The sequence below is a fragment of the Sinocyclocheilus grahami genome, unplaced genomic scaffold (genome assembly GCF_001515645.1).
Source record: "Sinocyclocheilus grahami isolate Dianchi unplaced genomic scaffold, SAMN03320097.WGS_v1.1 scaffold342.1, whole genome shotgun sequence".
NCBI classification, from domain to species: domain Eukaryota; kingdom Metazoa; phylum Chordata; class Actinopteri; order Cypriniformes; family Cyprinidae; genus Sinocyclocheilus; species Sinocyclocheilus grahami.
In genome coordinates, this window is record NW_015505521.1 from 955462 (window position 1) to 972673 (window position 17212).

Consider the following 17212-nt stretch of genomic DNA (forward strand, 5'->3'; position numbering starts at 1 on the left):
AAAAAAGACGGAAGCAGCAGTTGTGAGTGGGGTGGCCAACCCTAGCTCCGCCTCTGTGTTAATTGCGTTAAATATTTTTAACGCTGTTAAACTGAAAAAAAAAATCGTATGCGTTATATAATTAGTTGAAATATAATAGCCACACACACACACACATATATATATATATACTACATTAGTTCATGGTACATGGTTCATAAAAAATGTGCACTAGGATTTAGGTGAACTCAAAACTACTAGAAATGGACTAAAAGCCCCGTAATTTATATATTTTCACATTTCTCCATTGCTCTTAAGTGCAAAGCACTCTGATAGCCACGCAAACTATCACTGTAGAAAAAAAGTAGGCCCTACAGCAAAATCTCTGCAGGTTGACATATTCCCAGTGTCATGCAGAACATAATGTCATATCACCCAGTCCCAGATATAATATAAATTCCCCTGTCTCTGTCTGAGTCATTCATTTATGAGTGACTATAGCAATAAGTGCTTGAGATATCTACACTGACGCAAAGCACCAATGGTGACACCAAGCGCTGAAATCATAAAGAGCGTTTTTTTGTTATTTAATATATATGCAGGTGTTATTTTAGGAGGCTGAAGTGCTGCTGAGATACTGCGGGTGAGTAATGAGAAAGAGATCAGGCTGACACGCAGGCAGAGGAACTTCACACGCTGCAGACAAAAGCTCTTATTGCCGTCATACAGCAGCGCCAATGAGTAACGCTGCTATTTAAAACACGCAGGCAGAGCTTATGAAATATAGCCTCAAGCCCGAAAAGAGGAAGAGAGATTTCTCTCTGTGCCATAACAATCTATTTAATAACCTTTTTTTGCTGCTCACTTCATCTGAAACGTAACTGACCTTGGGAGTGGCCACGTCTTCCTCCATGAGCGTCTGATCTGGGGAAGCAGGGGTTTGTGGGAAGGTAAATGTGTCTGTGGTGGACTGCAACAGAACAGGTGAACGCAGGTGACGTGCTGCCTGCGGTGGGACAACCACTTGGGAGAGAACCGCAATGGTCTGTAACAAGAACATGAAGGCATATACCAATAAGAACAATGGTAATAATATCATGGAATTGCAGCTATCATGGCTGTACCTTGGTACTGTTTTTAAGTTTTCATAGTCTCAGACTTTGTACCATGGTATTACCATCGGATACTGTTTGAATATATTGATGAGTCCATAAAAAGGATCCTAAAAGGTCTTGACAATACACCAAAACAGAAAAAGCTTGTTTCTGTGGTTTATGGTCGTAGAGGTTAAACTGAAAAAAGGATGGCTGGATTACAGATTTTGTTCCTCATGATTCCAATATTTACATTTTTATACCAACGCCATTTCAATATGTCTGGGTAGACTTCACAGATGGGGTTACCTTGACAACAGTCTGCTCAGCGATGGTGCTAGGGCGGCGCTGGCTGGCGTGCAAACGCTGTTCCACAGGGAAACTGCTGCGATGCGCTTTCAACCGCTCCACAAGCAGGTAGTAGATAGCAGCAAAATGGTTATAGCTTTTGTTCTGAAGAGACTGTGACAGGAAAAACAAGAGTTTGTGAAGAACAAGACAGAAAAGGAAAGAGAACTCTGGCAAATGTCAAATTTCTTTCAGTATGTTTTGGAAATATTCTGAAGAGCTGTTTGAAATAATCTAATATGCAAATCAGAGGAGAAATTATTTTAGGAAACCCAAAGCCCAAACCATTACTAGAGTTCAGAACTGAAGAATTGACTCGTGAGTGTGATTTATAAGAAGTTTTGTGACAAAACATAAATAATAATAAAACATTTTTTTTATAATTATGAGTTTATTGCCTTGTTTATTGCTTTTCTTTTTTTTTTACAAAAATGTGAAAATATTGCCCAAAATAACACTTAAAACTAATATATATATATATTAATTTATACATATTTTTCACAATATTTTAATGTTTGATCTGTTCACCAACCTTTCTGAGTAAATTAAAGAATTTTGGGAAATGAGTGATCTTCCACAGAAACAAAATTCCATAGGTGGCTATTGTAAACATTAATTATTACTATCATTTAAAGTATGAACACATACAGAATTTCTTTGAATTTCACTCCAGTTCAATTTCAATTAAATACTTACATTCTAATTGTAATTACAGTTCTACATCCTGTTCGTAAACTTAATTCAAATTCAGTTTAGATGCAAGAACTGAGCTAGAATCTGAACACATTCTAAATCCTGGCCAAGTAAAAGCTGATCAGCTGACCTCAATGGTCTTCTGCTGGTCGATGCCCAGGCTGTGCATGAGTCGGAGCACCTGCTCACTGTGTTCACCCAAGCCTAATTTGCTCACACATGGCAGACCCTGTCTATACAGCACGGGCCGCTGGGACGGGACCTCCTGCACCATCCAGCGATGTTCTTTGATCTGACTCAGGGACAAACGCTTGGCTGGATCTAGAACCAACATCTTCCTGATCAGGTGCTCACAGTCTGATAGGGGATATAAGGAATGCAATGATCTGATCAAAATGATCAAAATCTGATTACATAGCATGTAATCCCCAGCACTGCTTACTGTTTATTCATGACAACTAAAAGGATGGATGAACTTCCTCACCCTCACTCATGAAGTAGGGGATGCGGAAACGGCCCTCCAGGACCCTCTGTCTGAGGACAGGAAGGCTAGGACCGTCAAATGGAAGAGTGCCACACACTAACACGTACAAAACCACCCCCATACTCTGCGTGACACACACATGCACAGAAAATCAATAAATAAACATAAAACTCTGCCTAGAACTAGAATAAAGGACCACCCACACAGAATACAGGAAATAACCTTTTCTTTTCCATTTTTTTCTCAATTCAGTTTTCAATCAACTGAATTACCATTAGTTATTGACACAATTATCTGTTCTGACTGTACTGGGAGAACATAAATCAACAAATGGCAAGAATTTTGACAGCTGTCTACAGTATGTACATATTAGTTTAATGCCATGAGGTCATAACACGCTTTTTTGAACACGGTTCCATTGTAATACCATGGTTTTGTGGACGTGTACCATGATAATTCCATGTTATTCTTTGGAGAACCATTTTAAGTCAAGTTCAATTTATTTGTATAACGCTTTTCACAATACACATTGTTGTAAAGCAGCTTCACAGAAAATCATGATGTTAATGTTTACAATATACTAATATTTTCATACTTTATAGTTGAATTTAACAGATTGGAGCTGGACGATAATATAATTTTCATTTTGCAACGATACAAGCAATCAAGCAGTTGAGATATGCTAAACTGTATATCGATCTACAGGAATATACAGTATGTATGCAGATAATATAGTTACATTTTGCGACACAATAATAAAATCAGAGATTGAGATTTGCTGTATATTGCCTTACATGAGTGCACTGTATGTAGAACTGTGCAATAATACAGTTTACATTTTACTTTAACAATGTAAATACCATCGTACATGAATATGGTACTCAAAAATGGTACAAGCACAATACAAGTAGTATGGTATATATATAAAAAAAATACTATAATATTGCCATCTGATACAGTCACTACCACCAAGCTCTTACCCAGATGTCCAGTTGCGGACCCTCATACTGTTGCCCCTCAAACACCTCTGGAGCTGCATACGGGGGGCTGCCACACCAAGTGGTCAGTGGTTCCCCAGGACGGAAGAAGTTTCCAAAGCCAAAATCTGCAGCAGATTTTAATAAAAAGTCAATGTCAGCATTCACATTAGTATATTCATCCTGCTTGGCATTAGCAAAATTTTGTGGGCAAGAAAGGTAAATTTTTTTAATACTTAAGAAAAACTAGTGGCTCTTTACTCTGCATTGTCTGCTCTGGGGTATGTCTGCCGTACAAAGACATAACTCGCTGCTTAACCACTGAAGAACAATGCATCATTACATTACTCACTCATTTCTAAACAACGTAATATTTCTGAGATGCTGCTGTATTGAACTTGGCATCTGAGGACTACTTCACTTCACATTTTTTGTTTATTGCTTTATTTGATTCATTGCGGCTTCCCTCTCATGTCATACTATGCACATTTATGCACATGCGCACTCTTCAAAAACATGCTAATGACACGCTAAAATATATAGAATGACATTTGTGCCAAAGAGCATGATCTATATAAATCTATGAAAGATTTACTAACAAGAAACTATGCTTCTAAGCACAGGTTGAGAGATGTAGTTCCAACCACAGAATTTAGTTGTTCACTGGAACTGTGGTTTCAGGAAACACCCAATCATCGAACTATATTGCTAATGGAATTTGCGACCATAGTTGGCTAATGATGCTTTTGGTAAATTAACCCTTAGTTGGATTGAGAAGAGTTATGCAACAAAATGTAATACTTGGGGTCAGGGGACTCTTCAAATCCCTAGTGTTTAGCAAGCAATAGTGTTATACATCCAATATCGAAGCTAATTACATTTAATCTGACTGGTGCAAACTAATATACGACACAAGTAATTGTACATAAACTGTCCAGATGGCTAAATAGATTCCTGGCTGTGTGTCAGCTCGCAGGCAAATCAAATCTTTAGTGAATCAGCACAGGAGGAAATGAGTGTGACGTGACGGGACTGGATGGTGTGACAGCGCTGAAGCAGGTGGTACTCGCTGACTGACCACACACAGACTCTGGGAGGATCTGCGGCTACTCACAGACAACCAGCGGTGACGCATTTCCCCTGATCTTTACTCCCGGCGGATAATGGACAGGTTGAATTGTGTAATGTAATCCACATAATTTAAAGATTCATTGATGTACGTCACCACTGATTGACGTAAATTAATGATTGCATGAGGGAGGGAAGAATGAACTCATTGGCCGTCTGCAGTGAGGACCTACATAAAACAGGATATTGTGTTTTATGTCTTTGAACACGTAATACAGGAATTTAATTCTAAAAGTAAAAACAACAAAAAACTTGATTAGTTTGAGACTGATTAACTTGTGTAACATATTTTCCGGAAAATAAGTCATCTATATATGCGACTATAAGTTGCACTGGGTCAAAATTGCATTGTTGAGAGAAGTAAAGCACAAAAAAATCGCATCAGTGTATATCACATTTTATTATTACATTCAGCATGTAAAATACCGGTAATAAAAAAATTAACAAACATTAGAAACACTATAAGTATTTTGGTTTCCCTCAATCCACAACAAATCTTTTAAATGTAACCGAATTCAGAACAAGAATGAAAAACGTCTAAGGTTATGTATGCAACCATGGTTCCCTGAGAAGAGAACGAGACTCTGCGTCCTCTAGAGGTCGCTATGGGGAACGCCTTCAGCGTGACCGGTGTCTGAAGCATATATCTAAAAATTACAATAACATTGGTCGGTGACAGCCTATGACGTCATTACCTTGCACAATACAGTATAAAAGGGCACCGGGATAACACGTCATCCGCTTCTTCGTCTGAAGCTTGCATCCGAAGCATGGCAAGGAAACTAGAGGACACAGTGTCTCGTTCCCTTCTCAGGGAACCATGGTTACATACGTAACCTGAGACATTCCCTTCCGAGAGAACTTTGAACTGCGTCCTCTAGAGCAGTGTTTCTCAACTGGGGGTATACGCGGACCCCTAGTGGTCCATAGCGTAATTGCAGGGGGTCCGTAGGATCAATACAAAAAAAATACAAAATAATAATAATACAAATGTTATTAACTGACACTTTATTTGATCTAATATTGACAATAATATTGTTACAAAAACCATTAAAAAATAAGGTTCAAGTTCAAGTTACTTTAGGTGCATTTTCATATTTGCCGCCATTTTTAATCATTCACGGGAACAGCTTGTCAGAAAACAGAGCTGCCATTATGGACAGGTGGCTTAAAAAACTCGATGGGCCATCAACCAGTGGACCTGACACAAGTCAAGAAAATTCTGGCCCACCAGAAAAGATAAGAATAACAGACACAAAAACGCGTCAATATCAAGACAATTACAAAATGTTTGGGTTTAGAGCAGTGTTTCTCAACTGGGGGTATACGCGGACCCCTAGTGGTCCATAGCGTAATTGCAGGGGGTCCGTAGGATCAATACAAAAAAAATACAAAATAATAATAATACAAATGTTATTAACTGACACTTTATTTGATCTAATATTGACAATAATATTGTTACAAAAAGCATTAAAAAATCAGGTTCAAGTTCAAGTTACTTTAGGTGCATTTTCATATTTGCCGCCATTTTTAATCATTCACGGGAACAGCTTGTCAGAAAACAGAGCTGCCATTATGGACAGGTGGCTTAAAAAACTCGATGGGCCATCAACCAGTGGACCTGACACAAGTCAAGAAAATTCTGGCCCACCAGAAAAGATAAGAATAACAGACACAAAAACGCGTCAATATCAAGACAATTACAAAATGTTTGGGTTCATTGCAACAACGACTGAGCCCGCACAGCCACTATGCTTTCTGTGTGGTGAGGTCCTATCGAACCACGCAATGAAACCATCCCATTTGCAGCAACATCTGAGAACTAAACATTCTTCAAATTCAAAGCTGCTACACAGATGTCCAGCTCTTCCCTCCTTGCATCATATGAGGTATCACTGCTTGTGGCTAAATCTAAAAAAACATATTCAATTGCTGAGGAATTAATCGTGCCAGCAGCAGCTATTCTCACTGAAACAATGCTAGACAAGAAAGCAGCGAAGGCAATTAAAACGGTACCTTTATCCAACGACACTATGCCGTCAAATTGACATTGACATTGATATGGCTGAAGATATCGTTGCACAGGTGGTGGGCAACTTAAAACGGACTACAAGTTTTGCTTTACAATTAGACGAGTCAACTGACATTAGTGGCGAATCACAATTGGTTGCATTTGTTCACTACAAGGACACGGATGATATCAGTGAACATATACTATTCTGTAAGCCAATGCTGGGCAAAACCACTGGTGAGGATTTTTTAATGTTGTGGACTCTTTTTCACGCAACACTCGTTGGACTGGCAGATGTGCTCACACATATGCACGGACGGCACAGCATCAATGGACGGGGTGGATCCATGGATCCGTCTCACGTATGAAGCAGGTACATCCCGGCATCAAAACAATGCACTGCATAATTCACAGGGAGGCTTTAGCTTCAAAATGATTGAGCCCGAAATTAAACAAAGTCCTTAATGACGCTGTTAAAATCATTAACTTCATCAAATCCCGACCTCTGAATGCCAGGCTGTTTAAAAAACTGTGTGACCAAGTCGACACTGAGCACCATCAATTACTGCTGCATATGAAGTACGTTGGCTCTCGAGAGGAAAAACACTTCAGAGACTGTTTGAATTACGGGAGCAAGTTGGCGATTTTCTCTCTGAGCACTTGCATCCACTTTCAGCACTGCTGAAAGATTTCAAATGGCTGGCCCACTTAGCTTACCTGGCAGATATTTTCAGCAGGCTGAATGAATTGAACTTGGAACTGCAAGGTACAGACACATCTGTCTTACACATGTATGATCGAGTTTCCGGTTTCATGAAGAAAATTGACCTCTGGAGAAGGAAATGTCAGGATGGGGATCTCAGCAGTTTCCCTCAGCTTAACAGCTGCATTTTAAATGGTGGAGCTGATAAAGTCAGCACTCTACAGACAGTACAGACACACATGAGCAAACTTTCCTCTGAGTTCAAGTCATATTTTCCAAACATTGAGGTTCAGAATTCTGAACTTGACTGGATAAGGAACCCTTTTGTGGTTACCAGCATCGATACCACTCCTGTTAGTCTTCAGGAACAACTTATAGATTTGTCCTCAGATAGGGGTTTGAAGATAATGTTTTCAGTGACACCACTGACAAAGTTTTGGTGCAGTGTTGAGAAAGAATACCCTGATGTAGGGAAAGGTGCTCTGTATGAACTGCTGCCTTTTGGATCAACCTATTTGTGTGAGGTCACATTTTCAGCCATGGCAAACATAAAGACAAAACAGAGAAACAGACTCAACCTGGAGAGAAGTCTTATTGCTGCTGTTGCCACACTTCACCCCAGAATGCAAATCTTATTTGTGATAAACAAGTGCAAATTTCACACTGAAAATGAAATGAACAACTTCAAATTCAGATGGACTTTTATTAATGTAAATAAATTGATATTTGAAGGTCAAAGCATAAAAGTATTTCTGTTAGTGTAATATCCATTTCATGTTGTTAAAATACTGATCAGTAACAAAAGCAACACAAAGGTATTTTTAATGTAAATCCTTTTTGACAAGTTAAATTCAGCTACGACAACTGCCATTAAAATGTGTTAAAAGCGTTCTATCTATTGAAATATGTTTTACAAGTCAATGTTATTGTATTTGATGACTGTGTAATTTTAATGCAAATGAAAACAAAAAATACTTATTTTAGTTGACAACACAACACCAGAATGCAAAATTTTATTTGTGATTAACAAGTGCAAATTTCACGTTGAAAATGGAATGAATAACTTTACATTCAGATGGACCTTTATTAATGTAAATAAATTCATATACAATTGAAGGTCAAAGCAAATAAGCATTACTGTTAGTTTTTTTTTTAATGTTGTTAAAATACTGACCAGTTACAAAAGCAACACAAAGGTATTTTTATGTAAATCCTTGTTGACAAGTTAAATTCAGTTACAACAAATGGGAGTAAAATGTGAAAATACTGTTTTATATAATGAAATATGTTTCACAAGTCAATGTTATTGTGTTATTCTAGTTGCCAGTTATTATTAATAAAGTATAAAATTATTTGGACTCAATTAAATACTAATTTTGAAAATGTGATGGGAATGGAAAATAGGGGATGGATAATGGGAGTGGTAGTGGTGACGGTGGGGTGGGGTTGGAGGGGAGGGGGTAGGACGGGGGTCCACTACGATGGTTTGATATATGATAGGGGTCCAGTCCTCAAAAAAGGTTGAGATCCACTGCTCTAGAGGTCGCAATGGGGAATGGTATACCCACGCCACCATGCTGAGGGGAGTGCATGCCAGAAAACCACAGCTAGCACTAAGTACCAACTCTACCATAGCCATGGGAGTTGCCCCAAAGGATGTCTTGACGGCTGTCAGTGACATTATCCCCTTCGGCCAAGGGCCTGAGCTGCATACCCTAAAAGAACTTACCTGTTAAGGGCTGGGCTAGAAAGTCCAAGCCTAGGGCAGAGCTTGGAATCAGAAGAAAGAGATTCCTTTAAGGGAATACGGCCAGGTGTCTAAAAAGCCACACCAGACCCTGGCCTGTCACCCGGTACTACTGGTTCTGAATAAACCTGCTCAAAGAACTGACTCGACTGATCTTCGGTAGCAAGCGTTCTATCTATTGAAATATGTTTTACAAGTCAATGTTATTGTATTTGATGACTGTGTAATTTTAATGCAAATGAAAACAAAAAATACTTATTTTAGTTGACAACACAACACCAGAATGCAAAATTTTATTTGTGATTAACAAGTGCAAATTTCACATTGAAAATGGAATGAATAACTTTACATTCAGATGGACCTTTATTAATGTAAATAAATTCATATACAATTGAAGGTCAAAGCAAATAAGCATTACTGTTAGTTTTTTTTTTAATGTTGTTAAAATACTGACCAGTTACAAAAGCAACACAAAGGTATTTTTATGTAAATCCTTGTTGACAAGTTAAATTCAGTTACAACAAATGGGAGTAAAATGTGAAAATACTGTTTTATATAATGAAATATGTTTCACAAGTCAATGTTATTGTGTTATTCTAGTTGCCAGTTATTATTAATAAAGTATAAAATTATTTGGACTCAATTAAATACTAATTTTGAAAATGTGATGGGAATGGAAAATAGGGGATGGATAATGGGAGTGGTAGTGGTGACGGTGGGGTGGGGTTGGAGGGGAGGGGGTAGGACGGGGGTCCACTAGGATGGTTTGATATATGATAGGGGTCCAGTCCTCAAAAAAGGTTGAGATCCACTGCTCTAGAGGTCGCAATGGGGAATGGTATACCCACGCCACCATGCTGAGGGGAGTGCATGCCAGAAAACCACAGCTAGCACTAAGTACCAACTCTACCATAGCCATGGGAGTTGCCCCAAAGGATGTCTTGACGGCTGTCAGTGACATTATCCCCTTCGGCCAAGGGCCTGAGCTGCATACCCTAAAAGAACTTACCTGTTAAGGGCTGGGCTAGAAAGTCCAAGCCTAGGGCAGAGCTTGGAATCAGAAGAAAGAGATTCCTTTAAGGGAATACGGCCAGGTGTCTAAAAAGCCACACCAGACCCTGGCCTGTCACCCGGTACTACTGGTTCTGAATAAACCTGCTCAAAGAACTGACTCGACTGATCTTCGGTAGCAACACCCTGCTCAGAAATGTATCAACAGAGATACATTAGTTGAGTAGAGCCCTAGGCAAGAACCGGGGCCTAAGCCAACTCAGAGAAAGGGAACAAGGCTAACAGCGCGTAACCCTTACCATACAGGATTTTAGAAAATGCGCAGAATGCTTAGCGTGCACACTTACCACAATGTGGATTTTAGAAAGTGCACAGAGCTTAGAGTGTGCACTTACTACAGCATGGATTTAGAAAGATTCCGAAGCATCTGCTCACAGACGCCCAGAAGTCCTCAGACACTCAATCGTGAGCGGCAGGCTCAAAGACAACCCTCTGAGGTGAGGGGAGCACTGCCTGGCTTGACCCGAATAGAGGCAGCTTATCAGGGAAGCAGCAAGCGCGACCGTCTATGGAGCATTGAGCTCTAGCTCAGAGAATGTGCATGAAGGTTAAGGAACTACTCAAATATCGGGAGACCCCTCAGGGTGAGAAATGAGTAGCGCACCTTGGCCAGAGGATAGGGAGCATGTCACGAAGCATGTACTCAGAAGAGTACTAGCCCACGAGAAGGACCTGCAAGTCCTGAGGTTGCAGCGTTATACTGGGGACTGGGAGGCTTCCTCAGAAACCAAGCCGAAGATGAGGTCTATCACCAGCCTGGATCCAGAACCGATGAGTGAAACCATCACTGTAATCGGTCAACAGCAGGAGGTCCTGACTTAGCAGGTGGGTCAAACCTAAAAGTCAGAAAACGAAACAGGTCCGAGTAGCACTGCAGAGAAAGGCTAGCATCGAATACACAAGAACTAGCAGTAGAGTAGATGAAAGTGGATTGTACTCACCAACCATGGCTCCTGCGCATGACTCAGGCTCATGGATATAGGCTGGAGGCGAAGTCCGAAGCCGGGACCTTCATGGAATGAAGGATTTAAAGGCAGCCGAGCGTGTCTTGGCCTCCTTAAACTTCATGACCACCGTCTCGACGGAAGTGCCGAAAAGCTCAGAACGGGAAACGGGCGCATCAAGAAGAAAGCCCTTCTCTTTTGACCCAATAACCACCTGACTCACCCACAGATGTCTCTCCGTAACCACCATGGCTGCCATGGATCTGCCAATGGCAGTGGTGGCCTGCTTAGTGGCACGGAGAGCAATATCCGTGGTATGACGCAACTCAACCTCATCAGGAGATAGACCCTGCCTTTATCCAGTTTCAGCATATCAGCCTGATAAGCCTGAAGCACCGCCATGGTGTGCAACGAGGCTGCAGGCTGACCTGCTGCCGCGCATGCCCTGCCATTCGAGAAGTATCCTGAAGGGGTTTGGACGGCAGGGAGGGAGCCTTAAGAGAAGATGTCTCCCCCATAGAGAGATAGCAGGTCAGCGTCTCTTCAACAGGGGGCATCTTTTCATAACTATTCTCACGCATAACCTGGCACGAGGGTTAACTTCAAGCCAGAGTGCAGTATAATGTGGTTATCGGAGAAGGACATGATATAAATCATCTGTCCAATTCATGCTTATCCCTCACAAGAAATAAGCAACAAATGCAGAGCGCATCCAACTCCCTCAAGAGCTGAACGCGCTTGCTCTTCACCACACACACACACAGCACGCGAGCCGTGTGAAACTACAGGTATCAGAGCAAAGCCTCTGGCGAGAGAACATGCACTCCTAGTCATGTTTAGCTTAACACTAACATAAACAAATGGTCAGTGAAGACGAAGAAGAGGATGATGTGTTATCCCGGCACCCTTTTATATTGTATCACACAGGGTAATGACGTCATAGGCTGTCGCCGGCCAATGTTATTGTCACTTTTAGATATATTCTTCAGACACCGGTCATGCTGAAGGCGTTCCCCATAGCGACCTCTAGAGGACGCAGTACGAATCTCCCGAGGGAGCTCCGAGATTTTCGAAACTCAACTTAACAAACCACCAGCTGGTCAAAATGGTGCACAAAACACCTTTTAAAAATCAATTGCAAAAGTATAGGGCTGATTTATTAAATGCATTCTACAAAAATTAAAATATTATTAAACAGGAAGTGTCTGTAAGTGTTCTTTTATTAACTTGTAGGGCTTGTGTTTTATCGAGGGCTTGGCTAATCAGGCCAATAAGAGAAATTGAACTACAACTCTTCTTTTTGTATTATACAAATGTGTAATTAAAAATATCCATATTATAAAGTTGATCAGAGATCAGGTAAACACTATATAGACATTGGTTAATGGGTTAACAGATCGCCCCCTAGCGGCAAACTTTTGAAATTTTGAAAACGTTTTGATATGACATAACAAAGTCTTGTTTACTAAAATCATGTGACTTTGGCAGTTGGATATGCGTCATGAAAGATTTGCAAAGGTTTCAAAGCTTAATAAATTAGTTTTTTTTTAAATGGCCATCACTAATAGCGAAATAAAATATTTGTTGAATTTTCAATTACATTAGCTATAAAATCTGACAATCATGGTATCGTAAATGTTGGTGCTTTACAGTAGCTCAAATTCAAATCTCCATTGATTTGCAGCCACAACTGACACAATGGCAACACCCTGTAATGCATTTGCAGTGTCTCTCTTTTAGCTTGGTATGACATAAACACAGACAAACAGTCTGGCACAAGGCTCCATTCTCTGCAGTGACTGGTACTTATGGAGCACAGCATGTTAGAAGCCTCTCTGTCGTCCTCCATTCCACCAGTGTCTTTTGTACTGCAGTCATTATTTTACATCACAACACGTTGAGTAATCGTATTACATGCTTGAAAAGGGCAAAACAAAAGTTGACTGTTTGCATTGCACACGCATGATGTCTCGATAACATCTGGTAATTTAGATCAGGTGCAGGTATTTCAGTAAGTTATTTTGTCGATCTGTTACACATGAATTACATAATGTTGTTAACCAGGAAGTTTTTCTTTTTTTTTAAATGGACGCTGATGAGGTACATCCATAGTAAGGTGGCCTATTGCATATGCAATACCAATAATTTATGTAAATACAATACTATATATGAATACACATGCAATGTCCACAACACTGAATTAACATTTTGTACAAAATTCACTTAAATTTCAGATTGGTAAACTGAAAATATCCATTACTCTTTGGATATTTCAAGTCTGTCAGCAGATTTTAGAGGTGACACTTTTATCAATTGGTCAAGCATTCATGGTTAATGGGTGATAAAGATAATCAAATGGCTAACTATTGGCAATTTAATCATCTGGTTGATATGTATCTCCCACTAGTATACATCACATTTCCTCAAATACTCCAAACATCTAATAGTAATCACAAAACTATAATGTAAAATAATAGATTTATTTCCCAAGGCAAGTTCAGCATAGGTTTGCAGAATACAAACAGTTAAGTGAACTGTGTGCTGGATGAACTGCATGAGTTGTGGTCATTCTAACTTAGGTGTACGTCTGTGTTTGAGGAATGAACTGTGCAGCTAAATCAAGTTTGAACTGATGTCACTGAGTAAATATGCAATTCCCTGATAGACTTTGGCTACTGTGAGAAAAAGGTCTGATTTAACTTCTGGAATGTTTAAGAGCCAGTGAGGAAAGGGCTATGACACCTTTTATTCTTAGAAAAAGCTTAAATTCGATGCAACTATATTACATTTTAAGCACAAATTATATAAATGAGAAAGCATAAAATTAAATGTCTACTTAATTAACATTTATATAACAATTACAACTATAACTAAAACTGTTATGTAAAAAAAGAAAAAAGGTAACTGAAATAAACAGTAATAATAATAAAATATAAAAACTTATTTAAGCTTAGGAAACTTTTCTCATTTTCATTTAGTTTACCTTAATGTAATAAAATAAATGAAACTAAAACTAAATAAAAGTACTGAAATAAACTAATAAAAACTATACAAACATTAAAAACCAAAACAAAAATTGTAACAATTTACAATAAGGGCCCATTAGTTAATGTTAGTTAAAGGGTCAGTTCACCCAAAAATGAAAATTAGGCCTTTGTTCACCCCCCGGAGCCGTGTGAGACACTTTTTTTTATGGATGGGCGCTTTTTATTTCACTTCTTTGGGACTGAAGCACTGCAACACCCGCTGACTGCAATGATAGAGCTTGGAATAGCCAGGACAATTTTTATAACTCCGACTGGATTCGTCTGAAAGAAGAAAGTCATATACACCTAGGATGCCTCGGGGGTGAGTGAAACACAGCCTAATTTTCATTTTTGGGTGAACTAACCCTTTAAAGCATTGACTAATATTAACTAACATCTATCTATCTATCTATCTATCTATCTATCTATCTATATATATATATGTAATACACACCCACACACACATGTCTGGTTTACTATCCTTGTGGGGACTCTCCATAGGCGTAAAGGTTTTTATACTGTACAAACCGTATTTTCTATCACCCTACAGCAATCCTAAACCTAAACATACTCCTCACAGAAAACCTTCTGCATTTTTACATTCTCAAAAAAACAAAACAAAAAAAAAACTCATTCTGAATGATGTATAAGCTTGTTTCCCCATGGGGACCTCAATTTAGGTCTGTACGCCGACACGAGTCCCCATGAGTCAGTGTGTATTCAGCTTTAAGTCCCCACCGGGATAGAAAAACGTACACACACACACACAATATGGATAATGGATATTTAATTTTTATTCAAATACCTTTAATTGTTCAAAATCTATCTTTGGGCAAATTCTTGGGACTCCATGTGCATAATCATTGCTATCGTTTGCCCTTGAAATACAAGGTAAAAGTTTAAAAGTGCTATATCTGTGCTACTAGTTGAACTGAATGGATTATACCCAAACACTCCAACTGCCCCACAGCTACTAAACAGTTTATTACAGATAGTCCCACCCCAAACTCACGCTATTGGTTGAGCCATAAGTTGACATTTCAGACTTCTCAAACAAAAAGAGCAGTGTTTTGACAGCCACAGAGCTTACACTCCTCATAGAAGTCAACAAATGAGTTGCTTGTAGTTGTTTCTGAATATTAAATCAGGATAGAAGAGAGAATTTTGACAGCAAGATATTTAAAGCCTTGTGGTGTCACTCTGACACCTTCTTATAACCTGTCTGTCTGCCACAGCACCATGTTTTCACTCAGCGTCCCCAGACTGAAAGAAGGAAAGGTACATCTCTTACCTGCTATCTTCATATTCATGTGAGCATCCAGTAACAAGTTCTCAGCCTTCAGGTCTCTGTGAACAATATTGCGTTCGTGGCAGTACTCCACCGCTGAGAGGATCTGCCAGAACTTCCTCCTCGCATCCATCTCGCTGAGCCGCCCGCGGCTGGCCAGGTAGTCTGTGTTGCCAGACAGGGATCAGGTGTTATTGGGTCGTCATCTGCACATCCAGGCAACATGTCACAGTCATGAATTTTTCATGAAAATGGTATGCAGATTGTGACAATGAGCAGGGAAGGGGCACGCAAAACATCTGTTTAACAGGGCTGCTCATAGACGTCCAATTACCATGTTGGACTAGTCAATATAAAAAAGCAAACAAAATCAGTTTGAAGCTGAACAGCTGGGGTTAATCACATTTATTTGAAATCAACTGAAATGTAAAAGTAATATAATTTTAATTTAAAATTATTATTACTATTGCCTTGATGTCTGTTTATAAGTTATGTTTGTAAACTTTGTTGTGCCAAACAGTGTCAATTCATGTTCAGTTTCATATGGTTAAGAAAAAACAAACACTTTTATGACATTTTCAGAAAGAGTTCAAATTGAACAAGTTTGTAGACAACATACAGTACAGTTCATAAGTTTAGGGTTGGTAAGATTTGTTCATGTTTTTGAATGAAGTCTCTTATACTCAGCAAGGCTGCATTTATATGATCAAAATTACAGTAAAACAGTAACATTGTGAAATATGATCACAATTTAAAAGAACTGCTTTCTATTTTAATATTTTTAAATTGTAATTTATTCCTTCCTGTGATGCAAAGCTGTTTTTAGCAGTACTCCAGTCTTCAGTGATTCTTTAGAAAGCGTTCTAATATGCTGATTTGCTCAAGAAACATTTCTTATTGTTATCAGTGTTAAAAACAGCTGTGCTGCCTAATATTTTTGTGGAAACTGTGACACAGTTTCTGAAATATTAATAAGCAGTGAAGCGATTTTAAGAAATAACAATAAAAAAATTATGCCAAACTACTTAAAGTTTTCTTTTGTAACTTAATAATTTTCTTGTTTTTCTTCATCATGATCATTTTTCTTCATCAGGACAGTTGTATCACCATGATATTTTAAATCTATGCTCATCACAGAAGAAGTCTATTTATGCCAATGTATATCTGAATAGCATTTTTAATGTATTTGTTAATAAATGAATAAGTCTAGACACTTTTTTATTCTAGTTTTAGTTGTACTAATGTTCTTTAGTCATTTATTTTCCAAATATTTCTATTTAGCTTTAATTAATTTTTATTTCAGTTTTAGTTTGAATAATTTTAGTACTTTGACTTATTTTATTTCAGTTAGTTTTCAAAGCAACATTTCTGATTGTTCTAAAGTTTTTCATATAATATTTGTATATTATTTTATTTCAGCTTTATTTCAATTAACACAATTTTGAATATTTTTAGTTAACAATAACAACACTGGTTCAGAAAGTAATTTTTAGAACGTTACAGTATATTTTTTATAGCACACTGACCTCTTTTGTCTCAAAAGATAAAGGCAAATTGAATTCCTGAAGATTCCTGAAGAATCCTTTAATAACATTATTTTCTCATGTCCTCTTTCATACAAAGCAGGTGTTTGCTTACCTTTTGCCATGTCAAACTGATGTAAATATGCAACTACCAGCTTTTCATGAATTTCAAATCCAACAAAACAACCTGAAGCAA

At 38.6% G+C, this 17212-nt stretch overlaps 1 protein-coding gene across 1 annotated transcript in view; it reads right to left on the minus strand.

Moving 5' to 3' along the window:
* Window positions 1-17212, minus strand: part of sik2a (salt-inducible kinase 2a) — a 37645-nt gene that overhangs the window by 12399 nt on the left and 8034 nt on the right. The window contains exons 4-9 of the mRNA XM_016295923.1: window positions 15497-15658; window positions 3579-3703; window positions 2599-2722; window positions 2245-2471; window positions 1383-1535; window positions 866-1024 (exon numbers count right to left, since the gene is read on the minus strand). Coding sequence (XP_016151409.1) covers window positions 866-1024; window positions 1383-1535; window positions 2245-2471; window positions 2599-2722; window positions 3579-3703; window positions 15497-15658 — 950 coding nt within the window. The remainder of the gene's footprint in view (window positions 1-865; window positions 1025-1382; window positions 1536-2244; window positions 2472-2598; window positions 2723-3578; window positions 3704-15496; window positions 15659-17212) is intronic.